Raw genomic sequence first — 21,342 nt, forward strand, 5'->3', positions numbered from 1 at the left:
AACTGTTTCAAATAGTTCGGGTCTGTTAGTTGATGTGTCAAAATGAGAAAATCTGTGTTATGTCAGACGAAACTTCAGACTCTAGTGGCAGTGAGGTTCAAAATGTCATTGTTGGGGTATTAAAAAAGTAATGAAGTGATTTCAAAGAAGTGTTTTCCACTAACTAGCCAAGAAATGACTGAAGCGAACCATGAGAAAGTTGCAAGATAATTTAATTAAGCAATGCAAATTTTTAACCATGTAGTACGAAGTTCAACAATGTTTTACTGTTAATAACAGATACTGCAGCATGATATGAGGCAGAACCAGCATGTGACATGTGTGATAGGGAAGACAAATAGTCAATTGCAGTTTATTGGGAGAATTTTAGGAAAGAGTGGTTCACTTGTAAAGGATATAGCATATAGGTTGCTGGTGCGACCTATTCTTGAGCACTGCTTGAGTGTTTGGCATCCATACAAGGTCGGACTGAAGGAAGATATTGAAGCAATTCAGAGGCAGGCTTCTAGATTTGTTACCAGTAGGTCTGAACAACACGTAAGTTTTATGGAGTTGCTTCAGGATCTCAAATGGGAATCCCTGGAGGGAAGGCAATGTTCTTTTTGAAAACACTATTGAGAAAATTTAGAGAATCAGCATTTGAAGCTGAGTGCCAAACGATTCTACTGCCGCCAACATAAATTGCGCATAAGGAGCATGAAGATATGATATGAGAAATTAGGGCTCATATAGAGGCATACAGAGGGTTGTTTTTTCCTCACCCTATTTGCAAGTGGAATAGGACAGGAAATGATAGTAGTGGTACAGGGTACCCTCCACCACACACCATACAGTGGCTTGCAGATAGCTATGTAGATGTACAAAGAAGGCAGGTTTTGTTGTTGGTTATTCTAAAATGATCTACGTTACATGCATTGCACAGACTATGTAAGGAAATTAGAGCAGTATGTCCCAGTGAGGATAAATTTGTATCTAACGGGATATGGTTGTTCATTAAGTTGCCAAGAATGACTCACGTATGTAAGACTAAAAATCCCAATGTACCATTACCACCCACCCCAGTAACAATGCAATGGGGATCTTGGCTTATTGTAGTCCAGTGTTATGAAGAAAATTTTGCCTCGGTAGTCAACGTACTGGACAATGACAATGTAACATTGGTTGGAATCCTTCAGTAAATGTTAAGTGACACAGTGTTAAGAAAATAACTTCGCATACACATCCACAAACTTGTCTTTCCTTAGCAGCACCATTGACAAACTTGAAAAGGGGGGGGACCTTCTTTCAGGAACAGTTCAGGATGTTCATGATACTGAACAAAAACTTAACAGTCTTTGTTGATTTGCAGTACAGATGTTAAAAATTAATTCCATTATGTGTTTGAAAACAATAGTGGGTTTCAAACTAAGTGCAAAATTTTCAAATATGTTAGATGGTCACCTCAAAGATGATATCGCTGTGAGTGTGAGAGATATGACCTATAAATTTACCAGACTGACAACTTGTGATGCGGAGCACTGATTTTCACAGTAAAAGGCAGTGTTTCAGGATAATAACCAATCATTTGTGATGGCGAACGTGAGGATGAATCTCACTGTGTATTGTAGTTCTTCAGCACTATCAGTGAAGTGTAGCATAAATTGCATTCGTGAATACTGCAGATTGTTCATGTTCACATAAATAAACTGAATTATAATTCAGTATTTTTACTTTGTTGTCACATATTTTGAGTATTTTAGAACATAAAAAATAAATAATTTCCCCATCTTTAGTGCTTAAAAATCTGAGCCCAAGTTATCTTTTCCTGTATCTCACATCAGAGCTGTATTATCGTGAAGGCGTTCTTTACTTGCAAAACAAATACTTTGCTATTATTCCTGTGTGCAACTACATCACTCACACATGCAGATACTATATACCAGACCAATCACTGCAGGTGAGATCTTTATTTTTCGGGGTATTGGTGTCCCATTGTAAGCCTTTCAAGTCTTTGTAACTAGTTCTCTGGTGCTTAGAGAAATGTGCAGTTTGGCTGTGCAGCAACAACTGTCAGTGGGATTTACTGCTCATGTGTGTGTTGATACACAAACATTGGACTTTATTAAGGCTGATGCAAATGAGGTAAGAAATGATGGAGACTGTATGGCTTTAAATTATTTCTTTACTTCAGTGCATGGCATACATCTTACAACCTTGATTTTTTTGTACTTTATTTTCTTCTGTGAAGATGGGACTCATTATTAGAGTGTGAATGTTTGTTTCAGCAGTTAACACAGACTGGTGAAGATGTGCATCCTATACTTGGTTCAGGAGTTTCTTGACCACAGTTCCACCAACTTGCATGATCTTTACAAGCAACTATGAAATGACCAAATCTTTGCAACTTGAAACATTGCAATGGATTTGGCATATAAAGATTCACAGTAAAAGAAAAAAAAGGAAAAAAGAAGAAAGGAAAAGAAAAGGAGAAGAAAAGCTTTAATGTAATACGGTATGACTGGCATACTGAATTCAAAACGAGAGCACGTGATTTCTCAAGGGTGCCATTCACTTTCTTCAGTGTGTTCCAAATGCTTGTAACACCTTTGTGTACTTATTATTTTGGTAACTTGACAAAATCTTTTGTTTATTAGTCCCTTATATTTCACCACCCAATTCCTGGAATTTAAGTGTTTTATGCAGTCCACATACAATGAGATATTCACTAAGTTTCTTAAATTTTAGGTTTCTTACTTACTGAAAAGTGGCATTTTATATCAACATTGTATGATTTAGGAGTCTCTTAACTGATTTCAGGCCACTTATAATACCATCTAGATACTTTTGTATATAAAATGGGGACATGTTTTCAAAGGTATTCTCTTTCCTTTTAACAATAATGGAAGACATTTTGACACAACTGTATCCTGTTATGATAACTGTTCCTTATTATCATATGTGTGTGTGTGTTCAGTAGGGTCATCCTCAGAACAGCTCCTGTTGAGATGGGTGAGAGTGCTGATCAGTAGTTCACCAGTTTGTCTGGGCATGTTGTTCTTAAAATTGGTATGCTCCATAGATGTTTCATGAGCAGAAGGCAATTGAAAGTCCACCCAGCTAAATACCTGCTTGCCTGGGAAGCCTTATACTAAGGGTAGTCATGAAGTTATGTAATTAATTTTTTATTTGTATGTATGTGTCTGCAGTCCTCATATACATTAAAATATCAGCACCACAGTACCATAGCATGCTGCTGCAGGGGTCTAAGCAAAATGACACTGCCACTGAGTAAGTGGAGATGAGCTGGTTCATTCTGTTTTTGCTCCTCTAGGGCCATGTTATGGTACGGTGGTGTGGGATTTCAATGTTTACCGAGACTGCAGATATGTCTCTGCAAACAAACAAATTTGTTGTGTAATATTAATTTTTGAGATGAAAATTTAAACTTTATGATTGCCCTTCATACAACTGAGGTGTGTCATGTGCCCCAGGGGTTGCCAGTTAATGACTGATTTGCCTCAACTGCCGTTCAACTCATCAGCAGACAACACATCTTGACACAGAGAAAATTTTTAATAGAGGTTTCTACCATTCTCATTCCCATCCCCATTCCCTGACACACACAATGTTGGCCTGCCAGATCAGACAGTTGTTAGTTAAGCATACCCATAGTTTATGGTAATATAAAACTGATGGTGCTGACCTGCCCAAAGCTGAAACATCTCAGGTTTGCCACACCTGAACCTGGTCATTTCAGATCACATTCCTTGAGATGCTCACTATTTGGAACCACTCAGGATGTATCGATATCATGCTATGGATGCAGTGAGCATTATTCCTCACAAAAGATGCTGTTTACTAATTCTGTTAAGGGAGATAATTTTAGTGACTGGGGAGAAATCAATTTGTTAGTTTATTCATGACTTGCAAATGGTCATTTGTATTATATCCACTTCAAAAGATTTGTTCCAGTTATGGGGAATTGTCTTCCACAGCTGACACTGTATAAATAATTTTGTTGGTTCCCTTCGTGCAGTGTTATTCATAAGTAACTACGTTGTTTCAAAAGATGACTGCAGAAAAACTACAAAAGGTAGACACATCTCAATGGCTAAAACATCTCCCCCAGTTTTTAACTCACTGTAAGTGATGTGGAAAATATCAAAATGATAGTCAAACTCTCGCATAAATGTTCCAAAATATCATGGTCAAGGACTGTAACCAAACTAATTATGCTTCCTTGCAATTCTTGCAGATAAGTGACAATGGACACAGGAACACATGATCTTTTACTCAACCCCATAAGTTAATGGAGTAAGGTGAGGTGACTGTGGGGGCCACCGAAGAAGAGAAGTCACGATGGGATAATCGTCCAATTCAATGTTAAAGCAGTTCACCATTGAGGCATTGACAAATGAAAGTTTGTTGGAGCACCGTCTTGTTGCAAAATAAACTCACCATTGTCTTGCTGTAATTGTGGCATAAGTCACTGCTGCAGCATGTCCAGATCTGCGAAACCAGTCAAAGTTTTCTTGAGGGAACAGGGAGACAATATCTATAAACTTTCAGAGAGAGCATACCACAAAATTTTAGGTAAAACTTTAGGTAGATCATGAATGTGTTGCACAATCCTGTGTAGACATTCTGTGCCACAAGCATGCACATAATGACAATCCACCTTTCCAGATACACGACATATGGCTTTGTCATGGAAAACTAACTTCTGTGAAAAACCATCTTCCTCCACTCACTATTGCAAGTCCATGGAAAAGTCAGAATTTGCTGTTCAGCTGTGGTACAAAATAGACAAATTTTGAGGAAATAAAAGAAATTCTAATGTACCTTCATTACATTCCTGTAGCAGATGCACCTAATGTTTTTATTTTATTTGTTACAAATGTTGCACGTAATTGCATTACTTTAATTTTTCAATTTTACTGCAATTTGGGGCACTTCAACACATTATCTGTATTTTACAAATTTAATTGACATAAATTACATCCCCAAGATGGATACCAGAACAAATTCCAGCACAAAATGTAATATCTTCCCAATGTGGGGCTAACAAACACAAAAGTGAGTCATGGATTTTTAGACTGAAATCCTTTTAAAAAAACTGAGAGTTGCCCAACAGGCAATGGGAGATGTATGATGGAAATTAGTATGAGAGACAGAAAATAAATAAATGGATTAGGAAACAAATTGCAGAAGAAGGTGCAATTATAACTATAATGAATATGTGGGCATCAAATATAGCTAGGCAAATGGATGGTAGATGGACCAAAGGAATTTGTTTCCAGATTGCAAGATATAAGAAAATACAGACATTATGGACTAATGAAAGGTCAGATGCCACTCGTGAGCAATATGGATGCCTATAACCAAATCCCAAAATGCAAGGAAATGTTCAGAAGAGGCCTTTATCCAGTGGGGGATGTATAATGGCTGCTGCTGCTGTTGCTGCTTCTGCTGCTGATGATGATGATGAAAATAATGATATACACAAAGGATGATGTAGGAAGTCTACAATCATATTAACAATAAAAGCAAAGAGGTTACAACAGAATATATGGCAAACACACACAAATCTACTGAGAGTGAGGTAGTTGAAGGAACATTTGTCCCAGGATGCATGAAGGTAAAATGAAAATTTAAAGAATCACAAATTATGAAGGTTAATCTTGCAATGTCTCATCAACAGTAACATCAGTGTAGATAGAGCACAAGCTCAGATAGGACATGAGATGAGAATAAAATCAAGCAGAACTTTGTTTTGGAAATACTCTGGTATTTATCTCAAGTGATCTAAGGAAACTGCATAAAACCTAAATCAATAAGAGAGATAGGATTTAACTCTTAGTTCTTCAAAACATGAGTCCTGTATTTTAAGCACTACACTACCACAATAAAAAAAAAGTTAAGCTAAAATATGTAGGTGGGAAACACCTATTAAGTAAACAGAAAATGGCACATACAAGGAATGAGTACATAAAAAGTATATTGTTAATGATGGAGAAGAGCTGTCTTGAAGAGTGGTAGAGGAGGAGGAGGAGGAGGAGGAGGAGGACATTGATGCGCAAGAGATACATTGATAGTGACACAATAAAGCAGCCAGAATTCTGATGAGTATCGAATGGTATGAGTTCAAACATGGTAATAAGAGTTTCTGATATATTTTTAGGGTACAAACTAGGAAGTTATTTAATCTAGTGTTACACATTTATGAAACTGAAGACCTACCATCAAATTTACAAGAAAACATAATCATCATGGTTCCAAAGGAGAAACAAACACACAAATGTGGAGATATCAAAGAAATAGTGTGACGATACACACAGACTGCAAACTAAACAATATACAGAAGAACGGAAAACTGATGAGATACTGGACAAAGATTAATGTGACTTCAGTTCAGCTTTAGGTACCAGAAATATTATTCTTACTTTGTGCTTAGCAATGGAAGAAACAATAAAGAAAAATCTGGAGACTGTCAGAACATTTGTCAACCTAGTAAAACCCACCAGTACTATGAGTGGAATACGATGTTCAGAATGTTATAAAGATAAATACAGAAACAGACAAGTAATCTACAGTAGCTAAAAAAAGCAAGTGAGAGTAATAAATGTGGAAGATCAAGGAAATGAAGACCATATTAAGACAAAGAGTTAGATAGAGCCGGATGTTATTGTCACTGGTGTTTAATTTGTACATTCAGTCAGTAATGAAGGGAATGAATAATAATAATAATAATAATAATAATAATAAAGGAAGTCACACTTGATCAAGGTCCGTGTCACTTTCCATTTTTAACCAGACCTAAGGTCTGAGAAATGAAAGAAGATAATAATATTAATAAATAAATAAAAGACAAATAGAGGTGTAAAGGAAACAAAAACAGATGTCTAAATGTAACAGATGTCATTGTCTTTCTGGTTTAGAAGTCCAGTAGAATCTCATTGACAATACAGACAACACACATAGTGTGCATAATGAGTTAAGGATAAACAAAACAAAATCAACTGAAAGTAGTAGAAAGGAGAATAGAAACTTGCTTAAAATTGGGAAATACACAGTGGGAAAATAATTGAAAAGTCTCCTATCAGGCAAACAAGATTACTTATGGTGGCAAAAGCAAGGATAACATCATACATAGATGGGGACAAGTGAAGAATGTCTTCTTCTAGCAATCAAACAGTGACGTACGTGAGGGGGAGAAATATCTGAAAGTGTACATCTGGAACAAAGCACTGAAGTACAGCTGATTGAAAATTCAGAGAGGTAATTGGAATGTGGGGTTACAGGTATATATTACAAATTAAGGTGTCATATAAAATATGAAATGGAAAAGTAATACACATAACAGAAGTAGACAAAAATGTGTGGAACCTCATACAATCAGAAGGAGCAGATTAATGGTCCATTTGCTATGGCATAAAGAAATAGTTATGTTGGAGGATGTTGGGTGTTGTAGGCAGAGAGGGAGGAAGGGAGGGAAGGAAAGGAGGAGACCACTTGGCTGCTAGTGCAACAGTTAACAGCCAGATACCCAGTATCTATGTGTGTGTGTGTGTGTGTGTGTGTGTGTGTGTGTGTGTGTGTGTGTGTGTGTGTGTGTGTGTGAGAGAGACAGAGAGAGAGAGAGAGAGAGAGAGAGAGAGAGAGAGAGAGAGAGAAAGAGAGAGGGGGGGGGGGGGTGGGTGGGCACTTTGCCATTAATCCAACAGTTAACAGCCTGATACATGGTATCTGCATCAGCTCCCTAATGCCCTTAAAGATCTCCTGAATACCTTAATCCAGTCATTAGTCACTATAATATGCCCATTGGTATCAGATCGCAAAGTGTTTCCATAATTTTTTAAATGTCAGGTTAATCTGCGATCTGAATGAATTCACAACAAAAAAAAAAAATGAGCAAATGAGCAACTGGAAAGCAAGCGTCTTTGGACAGCTGCCCATTATGAATGACATGCTACTAATTAATACTACATATGGATTTGTGTGAAAAGCATTAAACTGAACTGTACTTTGTACATGAATCTGTTAAGTATGATTGGCACAGCAGACACATTACATGTCTTGAAATTCACTTGAGACTTCAAACATTTTTCATAAGATTTAGTCACCTTGACATATACCATAAGCCTTCTTTGACAACTTCAATAATTCAAATCTGTTCTAAAAAACACACATGGATTACTGCTGTGGCTTTGATAGTATTATTATAATGAACAGACAAACATAAAGGAATGGATCTGTGGCTTCAGTTTAATGACAGATACATATTGATTTTTTTAATACTGCTTTTTTATTGAACAAAAGTGACAACTTGTGTGAGGGCTAAACTGAAAGTAATGAGCAACACTTTTTAATATTTTTGATCTTTATTTATTTATTTATTTATTTATTGTGAACTAAGATCATCATCTTAATCTACATACAGTACTCTCTGTCACTTTTCAACACAGTCTTCATTTCTTTGCACTCATTTTCCTCATTGTTCTGCAAGTTTGAAAATACACTTACAACAGAACTCCATTCCAGTTTCCTGAAGACACTGATGTGCTGCTTGACTACACTGTCTCATAATGTTGGCTTCACATCTGTTCCTTAACAAAGAACCAAAAGGATGGTAGTCACACAGCGCCAAGTGGATTGTAGGGGGGATACGGAAGAGTTTCCCACGCAAATGTCCTGACTTCATCCACAATGACACGGGCACTGTGAGGAAGGATGTCATTCTGTTGCAAGATTATCTTCTCCTTTCCAGGGCATCTATCATGCAGTGCATAACAGAACTTCAAAATGGTCTGGATACTGTGGACACCAAGGTTCAGGAGAAACAATCAGAAAACAATCAAGTGCATCTCAGAAGAAAGTGCCCATACCTTTTCCAGCAGACAGCATTGTCTTTGCTTTCTTCTTCAATGGCAAATCCGAGTGGTGTCTTTCCATACTCTGACATTTTGAATCAGGTTTGTAAAGATGGAACCAGCTTTCATGACCTGTCACAATCTCATCAAAAAATCATCACCTTCATTTTGAAATCTCTGACATTTGTGGTCTTTGGTCAATAAACGAAGGCCCCAATGAGCACAAACTTTTCCATAGAATAAGCTTTGAATCATTTCACTGCACTGCAGCATGTCCAACTGCAAGCTTTGCAGTGATTTCATTAACTGTGGCATGACCATCTTCTCTAATGAGCTCATCAACTCTTTCCAGTTACTTCATTCACTGTGACGTGCCTGTCTTCTACAGTGAGCTTATCAACTCTTCCCTTACTACAATCTGTGAAGGCAGTTCAAGGATGACTACTATATGGCTTATCTTGGATATTCATGTTTTCATCTTTGAAATGTTTCATTCAACTCCTAACACTGGTGTTGCCAAGAAGACATCTCCACAGGAACGTTGTTGTCTGAGGTGAATTTCGGCAGCACATTTTCCCTATTTAACAAGGAATTCAATGACAGCTTGCTGTCAAAACATGCCATTTTATAAGTACTGCCTGTGGCCATGTGACAGACACTAAATATTGTAATATGGCAACATGTGATGTACAGTCTGTAGATTGGGATCCTGCAGTCATTTTTGTTACATTGTTGGACTTGGAATTTTACCAACTGGTTGCTCATGACTTTCAGTATGGCCTTCATATCCATATTCAACAAATAGCACATGCACTGACTCATTTCCGCAGCAAATTGCATATCAAAATAAATTTACATATGCAGGCTACTACTTCCACAATCATGCAGTTATCTGCTAAGGACAATCTATAATCTAACATTTATCAAATTTGCCAATATCATGCAATGTTGTAGCACACTTGTACTTACTAACATCACTATTAAACTGTTCTAGTGCTACACCGTTGGAAATTTATTTGGCATATAGTAATTAAGCAAATAACAAGAATTTTGCAACACATCAAAAGTAAAGTCATCTCTATTATTAACAGAGCACAAGGGATATAACAAACTTGAACTTATCAATGCACAGAGATATGTCTTCCTGAAAAGCTGTGATATGGTAAATGTGTGATCCATGAAAACATAATAAAACACTTTGAAACACTTCATGTTTGAATCAATATTTTGCACATGTAAGTCACAAAACAAGCTGCATTTTCATATTCTTGTTTCCTGCAACAGAAGATACTTCCGAAGACTGCATTCCAGCTGTCTTCAGGAAAGGTAAAACAACTTCATTAATTCCACAGAACACTGAACTCCAAATGTTCAGGTATCAAGACCAAGAGCTGCATCTGAAAATTGCAAGTGTCACACAGTATTAGTGACAGTTTACAGAGGACACTACCAGTTTTATATTTTTCTGTTTCTTTTTTTCTTTAATGTGTGTTACTTATTTTATAACTGTATACAAGCTGAGCATGTTAGTTGGTAACAAAACCAAGCTACACAAGATATTTTTACAATATACGCACTTATTGGTCATACTTCCTGAATAAGATTTACAGGTTTATATAAAAGAGTTTCTGATAACTGCAACACCAAAAATGAAATATGCAATTTGTATGAACAGAATGTGTACACCACCTGTCCAAAAAGTTCAGTGATTTTATTCCTGACAGTGCTGAGCAGTTGACGATGTGCAACTATAGTGTGTCAATGTTATTGTGTAACAAATTGCAATGGTGCGACCTCTCTAAATCAGGTGTTCAAGATACCCCCAGAACATTTTAAAGAAGAGAAATGTGTGTGCAAAGTTTGTTCCACACACACTGATTCCTGAGTAAAAACGATGATGCATGAACACCTGCGGTGACTTGACTGAAGTGCAAAATGTGGACAAATCTTTTATAGAAAAACTCATCAAGGATGATGAGACTCAGTATTTTCAATACAAACCTACCACAAAATGATGGACGTGCAGAAATTCACATGAAGGGTCAATTCTTTGATGACTTAAATGACATTCAAGGCAATATGACTCCTTAGTGGAATAACATCTCAAAGAAGGACTTTTCTGACAGTTTTACACAGTTACATGAACACTGCGCATTCTACACAAGTGGTGGAGAATATGTGGAACAACTGAAGCATCAAAACCACAACCTTAACATTTCTCTAGTTTTTTATTATTCCAGTCTCAAAGCTTTTTGGACTGACATAGTATATGACTACATAGAAATATTTATAATTACAGAATTGTACAAAATCTCAGACTCTGAGAAGTCAGTGTAGTGTAAAATCCCAAATGATTAAATCAGTGCCTCTAAACATCATGAGACCAAGTGAGGTGGCACAGCGGTTAGCACACTGGACTCGCATTTGGGAGGACGACAGTTCACCCCATCTCCGGCCATCCTGATTTAGGTTTTCTGTGATTTCCCTAAATTGCTTCAGGCAAATGCCGGGATGGATCCTTTGAAAGGGCAAGGCCAATTTCCTTCCCCATCCTTCCCTAACTTGAGCTTGCACTCCGTCTCTAATGACCTCGTCGACGGGACGTTAAACACTGATCTCCTCCTCCTCCTCCTCTAAACATTATGACATGAAATCATAATAGATGGCCTGAATACATTCCAAGGAAATCTCCTCTCTGCAGGATGTATGCAAGCCCACAAAGTAAGTCGTCGTTGGATGCTGGTGGCAAAGAAGTTGCTGTCATATGCTTCATACATTGTCTGATCAACAGTATCTGGACACCTATTAGTGGACACTAATGCAAATGGTGTACAGCTTTCTGATTGTTGAGCTACTCTCCCTTTAAATCATCAGTCTTCACAGAGAACTCTTTTTATGTCATTAAATACTTTTTGACACTGTTATGGTAGTTTGTAATATGGCAGGTATAGTAAATTCCTACTTTCCCATATGCTCCAATTGTTGGTCAGGAGAAATGCTGAAACTAGATAACTATGCAAAGCATTCAGTGACCACTACTACTGACTATATCCACAACTTATTTCAACAGAATATGAAGTTACTGCATATGAGTTATCTGAAAGAACCTAATTCTCTCTTTCAACACACTACCATCTCATTAACGAACATAAAGTACATATCTTCTTAACTTAAATTTCCTTTAAATTTTGTTTTTAATGAATTTGTTTTTCTAATATGTATTAAACCTTTGTTTATAATTATAATCTATCATCTTATTCTGTCTGAAATAGAGTTGTAAAACTGTCATTGACTATGAAAAGTAATTAAAGATTATGATAGTTTTCCTAGTACCCCTGGTCAGTTAAGACTTAAAACACATTACCTGCACTTTCGGTGTATTGCATACCTATCGGGTGTTACCTCATTTCGATCCCTTTGATTGTGTATGCAATCAGTGTCTTACTAGATTCCCCTAGGAACTGGAAGTAGTGAACTGCCTAGAAACTGAGTGAGGTTATATAGAGGGCTGGAAAACCTATGGGACATTTTTGTTATACATAGTTATCCTCTTGTCTGTTTCTTGAAAATAAACACTATTTACAGCAGAATTCAAAATGCCAGTGTTTAATTCATGTTTTATTGAAAAATTGTTGAATTGTTACTCGAAACAGAGGGATGTTACATATAAAGAGAGAAACCAAATTTATCACGGAGTGCAAGAAAATGCAGTTCCCTCAAAAATCATATCAGACATTGCTTCAATACTTTGTTGAGCTTATGCAAAACATGTTTCTGTTATTCACAAACAACTTACACACTTATCAATAATAACAGGAGACTCTTGCCTTTGATAAAGAACATTTTGCTGAGTACAAAATAACAACATTAACTATCTAGATTTTTTTAATCTACCAGTGCTACCAATACTACCTGTAATCCTACAAGCTACTACATCATTTATCTACTGCACCAAAATCATCAAGCCGTAGTTTGAACATTTATACAACACAGAGTAACCATTAACTTGATTAAATGGTGCTTTGTTCATCTTGAAGTGTCCCTCATGAAATCATTTTCAAAATGAATGGTAAGCTGATGTCCTACAGTTGTATATAGTTTGTACCTGTGAATTCATATATACACAAATATAAATCATAAACAGTACTCACCATCAAATGAATATGCAGTAATATCAAACCAGTGGAATAACATGGCCAGCAATCTGCCAAGAATCTCAACAGGTTTTGTTTCATTTGGTGTGCAAAGTCCCACTAAAAGCCATACACCATAACGTCCAAGTAATTGCCTCTCTTCAACTGGTATGTTGTCTGCTACATTCAGAACATTTAACAATGTTGCCTTTGTGTGGATATCTGAAGTTTCTCTGTTCACTTCAATACTTAAGGGTTTTGCTTCTTTCAACAAACTGGAGGAAAAAAAAGTGAAGGGTAATACATTTCTGAAATTAAGAATCCAAAAATAAAATTTGTACTCAAAGACAAATTTCACACATTTTAAGCTATAATTCACTTGAACAAAGATTTCATTTGGCTTAAAATAAAAATAGCTCATAGACCTAAACTGGAAATTATGATGGCGACGAGTGTAGTGATGCATAGTGAACGAGTGAATAAAAGTTACTGTTCTGTCGTAAAAAAGGAATCCTGTGAAAACTGTAAAAGTGAAATCGAAAAACTAAACAAACGTATTTCAAGTTTACAAAAAGTAGTAGATGTTCTAAGACGTGAGATTTCGCATATAACTAACGAAAACTGTGAGCTGAAAAAGTTGCGCCATATTCTAAATGATAAAACAATAAAGCCACAAAACGGGAACCTGGTGAGTTATGAGAAGCGGAAAGGAAGCGATAGACAGGCATCAAAGGCAGCAAATGAAATTATAATTACAGATAAAAACAGGTACAGTGTTCTGTCGAATAGTAGTGATGCCTGCAATAAGGATATGCAAAACGCTAGTGAAGGGATGCAAGACAGTGAAACAACGTGCGAGTGGATAAAAGTGTCGCTAAAAGGTAATCCCTTGTCCACTAAAAGAATAACAAACTCCGTAAAATCTGTCACATTTTGCGATAAAAACAAATACGACGTTTTGCAACAAAGTGAAAATACAAATAAGCAAAAACCGACGTGTGTGACAAAGAAGAAAGAATCAAAAGTCGACGTCTTTGGAGACAGTCACGCCAAAGGAATTTCTCAAGAACTGCAAGTAAATAGTAAATCAACGACAGTCACAGACAGGCACGGTTAAACCAGGTGCTGGTTTCAAAGAAGTGACGAAAAACATCATAAAATATAACTATGACAAGCAGGACAGTGTTGTAATCTGCGCAGGAGCTAAAGACATTTACGAAAACAATGCTATGAAAACGTATAAACAGCTCTTGAGTCTTTTGCTAGTACTGTCAAATACAAACATTTTACTGGTGAACTTTACCCACAGGCATGATTTACCTGAATGGTCATGTGTGAATAAGGAAATTCACAGAATTAATGCGAAACTTAAAAGTAGTTGTAGGCTATTGAGCAATGTGAAATTAATTGACTCAAGCACACTTGACAGAGAATGTTTTACGAAACATGGGCTTCACCTTAACAGAAATGGAAAGGCCAGGTTAGGAAACTTAATAAGGGAAGCAATTAAATGCAATTACAAAGTGACAGCCACTGAACTGGGATGGTATAAATCTCCAATAGCAGAAACACCACCAAAAACAGGAGCAGCACGCAAATGGACCATCCAAAAAACAGTAGCAACAGAGGAACCTACTACTGAACCAACATTAGCAGCAGCAGAACTAACAACAGAAGCAATAGTTACAGCATCAAAAACCAACCAACCAGAATCATTAGCAGTCACAGCAACATCAGCAGCAGTAGTTCCAACATCAATAACCAAGCAACCAGAATCACTGGCATCCACTACAACAGCACACAGCAGCAGTGGTAATAGGAGCAGTCATCACACCAGAAGAAGGCAGCCACCCTTAAGAAGCCAGGATTTTTTGCTGGGACAAAGCAGTGAACAACAGCACATAACAGGGAAAGAGATAAATGCTTTCAAGCAGAGGAATCTACAACAAGGATTTTTGGTACCCTGCCTCAATTACAAGACTAACATAAGGCAGATACCTTCAGATACACCAACTTCCAAGTCTAACTGGCAACAGACTCACCTCCACTGTCATCAACAGAAGAATAACCATGCCACCAGCTCATCTAAAGGATTTTTTAGCATCAGGTCTAAAGGGAAAAGCGCCACCAAGATAAGTGAAAACAAATGCCTAACAGTGTTTCACCAAAACATTCAAGCCATAAAGAACAAAGCAAAACAGCTAGAAGTAGAATTGCAAAATTTTGATAGCCAAATTTTGTGTATCACTGAACACTGGTGCAAAGGGAAGGAAATTGAACACATTGCATTAGCCTCATTTGACCTTGCATGTTACTATAGCAGAATCTCAATGAATGGTGGAGGTTCATGTATCTATGTAAAAAAAAGTATGTCATTTAAAGTTAGATATGATCTTTTAGATCTAGGTGAGGACAAACATTTCGAACTTTCTGCTGTTGAAATAATAGGACCTGGCATAGCAAAAAAATTAGTCATATTTTGTGTGTACTGCTCTCCCAGTGGAGACATTGATATATTCTTCTCAAAAGTGAATCAAAGCTTAGACAAGGTTTCTGGACCAAAAGCAAATGTAATTATCTGTGGTGACTTAAACATTAATATGATGAAGCCTGATAAGACTAGCAACATATATGTGAATATTCTAAGCTGTTACGGAATATCCTCCCTTGTTAATTGTCCAACTAGAATAATGAAAGAATCCTCCTCATCTATAGATCATGTAGCCACAGATATTGATAGTAAAAAATGTCATATTGTTGTCCAAAACCTGGGCCTATCAGACCACCTCTGCCAGATCTTAAAAACTAACATTCATGTAGAAACCCCTCCTAAACTTTGTACACACAAAAGAATGTTTTCCAAATCAGCCCTGTATCAGTTTAAATCCCAGCTAGAATATGAAGATTGGAGGGAAGTCTATGCAGAAACCAATGCAAATCAGAAATTTATCAAGTTCATGTCAATTTTTAAACTCATATTTGAAGAGATGTTTCCCAAAACTCTTTATCAAATTAAAACTACAAAGAGAAATCAATGGGTGACTACAGGTATCAAAAAATCCTCAGAAACTCTTAGATATCTCAACTCCATAAAAAATAATCTATCTAACCCAGAAGTTCTGCAACTCTACAAAAAGTACAGGAAAATATACAGAAAGGTGTTGCTAGCTGCAAAAAAACTTTCAAACAACAAAATATTACTTGAAGCTGAAAACAAGAGCAAAGCAGCCTGGAACATCGTCAAACAGGAAACATCTAACTCTGCTAAAAAGGACCTCAATTCACATATTAAAAACAAAGATGTACCAGTAGGTAACCCTAAAAAATTAGCTGATTTTGTAAACTCATATTTCAGTAGTATTGCAAAAAAATTACAGCAGAAATTTCCAGATACGTATGATTTACCTACTCAGAACCAGCCAACAAACTCAATGGTGCTCTTGTCAACTACAGAAAGGGAAGTGGCACTAGTAGTACACCAACTAAAAAATAAAACTTCAGTAGGACTTGATGAAATCCCAGTCTGCGTAATTAAAGATTGTATAGACTCCATAAAGGGCCCATTAACAGACATAATTAATGAATCTTTTGAATCTGGATACTTTCCGGAGTACCTAAAACAAGCAAAAGTTATACCTATCCTTAAAAACGGAGATGTGGAAAATGTAGAGAACTACAGGCCGATCTCTATACCGTCTATCATTTCTAAAATAATAGAAATACTAGTCAAAAAGAGACTGCTAAATTACGTGAATAAATATAATCTTCTTTCCAAAGACCAATTTGGTTTTAGGCCCGGAAAAGGCACAAAATCTGCTATAGCACAGTTCACTAAAGTAATTTTAGAAGCACTGGACAAAGGTGAAAATGTAAGTGGTATCTTTTCAGACTTGTCCAAGGCCTTTGATACAGTTGACCACAAAATCTTACTTCATAAATTAGGGCCAATAGGAATAAGAGGTGTGACAAAGAAGTGGTTCAAATCATACTTGGAAAACAGAGTTCAACGAGTTGAGATATCACAAGTTTCAAACAATTCCCTTATAAAACACCTGTCTGACCCAGAAAATGTGAATATAGGCGTCCCACAGGGAAGTGTATTAGGCCCAATATTGTTTCTTATATACATTAACGACTTCCCACAAAGTATCAGACATGGAGAAAAAAATACTTTTTGCTGATGACAGCAACATAGTAATAACAGGTGAAAATCCAACACAACTGTCAGAAAGAGCAAACGGGGCTCTCAATGATGTCCACAACTGGTCATTAAAAAATAAAGTAACCCTAAATGTAAAGAAAACTAACTATATTAACTTCCAATTGAACAAAAAACACAATGCCACTAGAATAAAAGTTAATAATAATGAATTAGAATGTGTAACAAGTACCAAATTCTTAGGGATGAATGTAGACAGCCAACTGAAATTGACAAACCATGTCAACATTTTGGCAAAGAAATTATCCACAGCATGCTATGCTCTTAGAATCCTTGCACCGGTATGCAATAATACCTGTCTTAAAATAACATATTACGGATATCTACACTCAGTCCTCAGCTATGGGATCATGTTTTGGGGAACAAGTGCCAGTAACATACAAACTGTGTTCAAAGTACAAAAAAGAGCCATAAGGATAGTAACAAACAGCAACAACAGGGCCCACTGTCTAGAATTATTTAGAAAGCTAGGAATTCTAATTGTTTCTTGTGAGTATATCTTTCAGAACATAATGTTCATTAAGAAAAATCTCAACATGTACAACACAAACGGCCTAATACATGACCATGAAACGAAGAACTTGTCACCACCTCCATCTAGATAGAAAGTACAAGGCAAAGACGCAAAAAAGTATATTTTATAATGGGATAAAACTGTATAGCAAATTACCACAAGAAATTAAAGAAATGAATGAGCCCCTCTCTTTCAGACAAAAGCTTAAAACCTTTCTAGTAAGTAAAAGTTGTTATACTGTAAAAGAATATTTAACATAGATGTAGATTATTAGCAACGTATGCCATTATCACCAAAATATTATGTAATTATAAATGTGTGTATGACTAGTTATAAAAACTACACAAAATATGAGAAACCTGTTTCATTGTAAATGTAAATGTGTGCTCATGTGTTGTAAACTGACGACATCCATACAATATTTATTGTTCCACGGATGAATAAATAAATAAAGAAATAACATCTCACTGATGATAGGATTATTAGAGGCAATGTAAGGTAGGACAAGACATGGGAAAACAAATCAGCAGAGTCCTATTTCAAACGAACAGTTGATGAAAACCACGAGAAAATCTAAATGAGAGTGGTTGGATGGGAAACCAAGTTACTACCAAATGCTAGTGTGCTGTGAAAATCACTGAGCAACTTTACTAATTTTCTGTGTTGGAACATCATTAGGTAGTTCTATATAATCCTAGGTCTCTCCAGATGAAGGAAGTATTAATAAAAATTGTGTATGTTTGAATGACTCCTAGCGGAAAACACTCAAACATTTTTGTGACATCCCTGTAGTCTTATTTAGTTTTATCTATGAATTCACCTATGTGGATAGAAAATCATAAAAAGTACTCACCATCAAATGCAGTACTGTAAAATCAGTGAAATAACATAGTCAGTGATATGCCTCAAATTTCAGCATGTTTTGTTTCATCTGATATGTCAATTTTTATTAAAAACCATACAACTTACTATATGATACCACTAAACTACTGCCTGTACAGCTCTATACATTGCTGCTCCAGTGCCTGTGTTACCACATGGCTAGAACAACATGGATTAGTGTTTTGACTGGACTATGGGAGCACAATGGTAATCATCAAGGTGTTTTCTAGATGACAATTTGATCTACATTGGGAAACATCAGTGAATAGGGTGGAACCTGCTGCGATGGTGTGGAGCCGTCTCAAAGTGCCTAATGGAAGGCGAGACATGTCACTGTGCCATGCTCCTTCAGTTAAAATGCCTGCAATCATTACCTAATTGGAGGACTATGCAAGGGAAGTCAATCTGTACACTGGTTACCACTGACAGCCAAGATAATGAAAGTTTCCACCCATTTGTGTGGTTCAGGTTAACCAGTTGTTTAACTATTACAACTACCTAACACACTATGAATGCTGTCACATAATGTGCTACTTACAAAACCACTACGTTTCTTAATGCCACAAAAATTGGAAACACTGAGTCAGGTATTTTTCCACACCATAATTACAAAGTACCACTGTTAGAACTGGACTACATAGCATCTGTTAACACTTTCCTCTTTATTGAAATAATTACCAAACTATGTACTGGCCACTGGAAGAATATTCAGTGGCTACTTAGGCTAGTTCAGGGAGACTGACTCAGTGCTCCGGAAAGACCAGTCCAGAAACTTCAGAAGGAGTAACCTTCAGATCAGGAAGAGACAATTATACCAGGAGGAAGATAGGTGCTTTGCAGGAATTGCACAGATTCCAGTATATCTACAGTGACAATGGCTTAGTAGGTGTGCTAACATCACTTGTCAATAATTGTGACATCAGTAATCACATACACCTGGCTCATCAGCAAATGGATATAGCAATTAAAACTTCTCTCATCAACCAGCTTTCTCATTTTCTGTCGGGCTACTGTATCTTATCTGGAAAAAAGCTCATCTACATATCCTGGGAATACAATGGTATCTTGCTGACAGATGATATTTCATCTCTCACACCACAATCTTTGTGTGTGACTGCATCAAACAAGAATGGTGTAAAACATGAGAGCGTTATTAGCGCTAGCATAGGATAATGATAGTTTCTGATAGTTCAGCCCAAAGTCAAACTAGATAAACAGGCCAAGCAGAAAAACGTGAGTGATGCAGCAAGATCACCGAAGGACCACATGCCAATAGTCTTGAGACACCAGACATAGCAGAACATTTGGCATCTGGAAGACTGCCTTACATTCAGTTTAGTAACAGAGTGCTGCAAACCTAAGCTGCTGAAAAAGCACTGAGAAAAAAATTGTGGTAAGTCACTGCCTAAATTTCAGAGAGACTGTGTAATTGATGAGCATGAGTCATGGAATACATCAAATGATTTCTTCAAAAATTGTGATTTGGCCAAACAGAAAAACAATGACTTTGATCATTGTGTACTCTTGAAATTAATTAAAACAAGAATTGTAGGAGTGGAGATACTTGTGAGGGATTTAATCAGGAGCCAAATTCACATTATAAACCTTATACTAAAGTCGTGATAGATGTCGGAGATAAACTATTATGTCTGTCATACGTTCAGCACCATCTAACAACATAACAAGGAAATCTCTCAGTGCACAGTGAAGGTGTGAAGGTGTAATATGCAACACCAGTTTCAGGAATATATCTGCAGACTTATAGAAACAAGCAAGCTTACTGGCAACATAAACTTAATCACACTCTATTTTTGGATGGAACCATGGGTTGATACATACAGATAAGAGGCAACAGCTGTAACTATGGCAGAAAAGAGTGCCATTATTTCCGCCCTGTGTAGAAGCATCCTATAGGCCACCACAGAGAATAACATGCTATGAGTTCATTCATGCAGTGTAAGCAATGTAGCAATGTGGAAGAACAAATCATGCTACTAATAAAACCCACTTTGAAACTCATGTATGTCAGGTGCAGCGAGCAGGAATAAGTGAACTTGAGCAGACAGCTGAGAGTCTTGAGGAAATATGTACTGGATCATTCCAGAGAACTGCAGGGAAAAGGCATACAAATAGTAGTATGTGACCAATGTCAGTCTGCTGAAGATGTAACTGAAAAAAATGGCTCTGAGCACTATGGGACTTAACATCTGTGGTCATCAGTCCCCTAGAACTTAGAACTACTTAAACCTAACTAACCTAAGGACAGCACAAACATCCATGCCCGAGGCAGGATTCGAACCTGCGACCGTAGCAGTCGCGCGGTTCCGGATTGCGCGCCTAGAACCGCTAGACCACCGCGGCCGGCCATGTAACTGACATAGATATACTACACAGATAGCAGATAGTTTGCACACAGGCTGTTGAAACCCAAATGAGTGAGAACCAGATCAGCAGTTTCAGCAGCCAGCCAATTCAACTCCCAAATATATATTACTATAACTGTATGTTGCATATCAAAATGACTATATGGATCTAAGCTGCCCACACAGTGAAAATTGGACTTCAGAATTACTTCTGAACAATGGAGTGAAATAATATTAAAAGTCATTACCACTCTCAAAATTAACTATGAATCATGGCTGCCAACTATTATGGACTATCCACAATTATTACAGATTTATTGCCTTATTTACAGTGTGATGGGGGGGGTTATTAAAAATTATGGAAATAGACATTTTACAATTT

General features: G+C 36.8%; 1 protein-coding gene across 1 annotated transcript in view; it reads right to left on the reverse strand.

Moving 5' to 3' along the window:
- Nucleotides 1–21,342, reverse strand: part of LOC124723145 (protein unc-79 homolog) — an 868,025-nt gene that overhangs the window by 775,278 nt on the left and 71,405 nt on the right. Inside the window, exon 9 of the mRNA XM_047248336.1 lies at nt 13,001–13,257. Coding sequence (XP_047104292.1) covers nt 13,001–13,257 — 257 coding nt within the window. The remainder of the gene's footprint in view (nt 1–13,000; nt 13,258–21,342) is intronic.

Source organism: Schistocerca piceifrons, chromosome X (genome assembly GCF_021461385.2).
Source record: "Schistocerca piceifrons isolate TAMUIC-IGC-003096 chromosome X, iqSchPice1.1, whole genome shotgun sequence".
NCBI lineage: Eukaryota > Metazoa > Arthropoda > Insecta > Orthoptera > Acrididae > Schistocerca > Schistocerca piceifrons.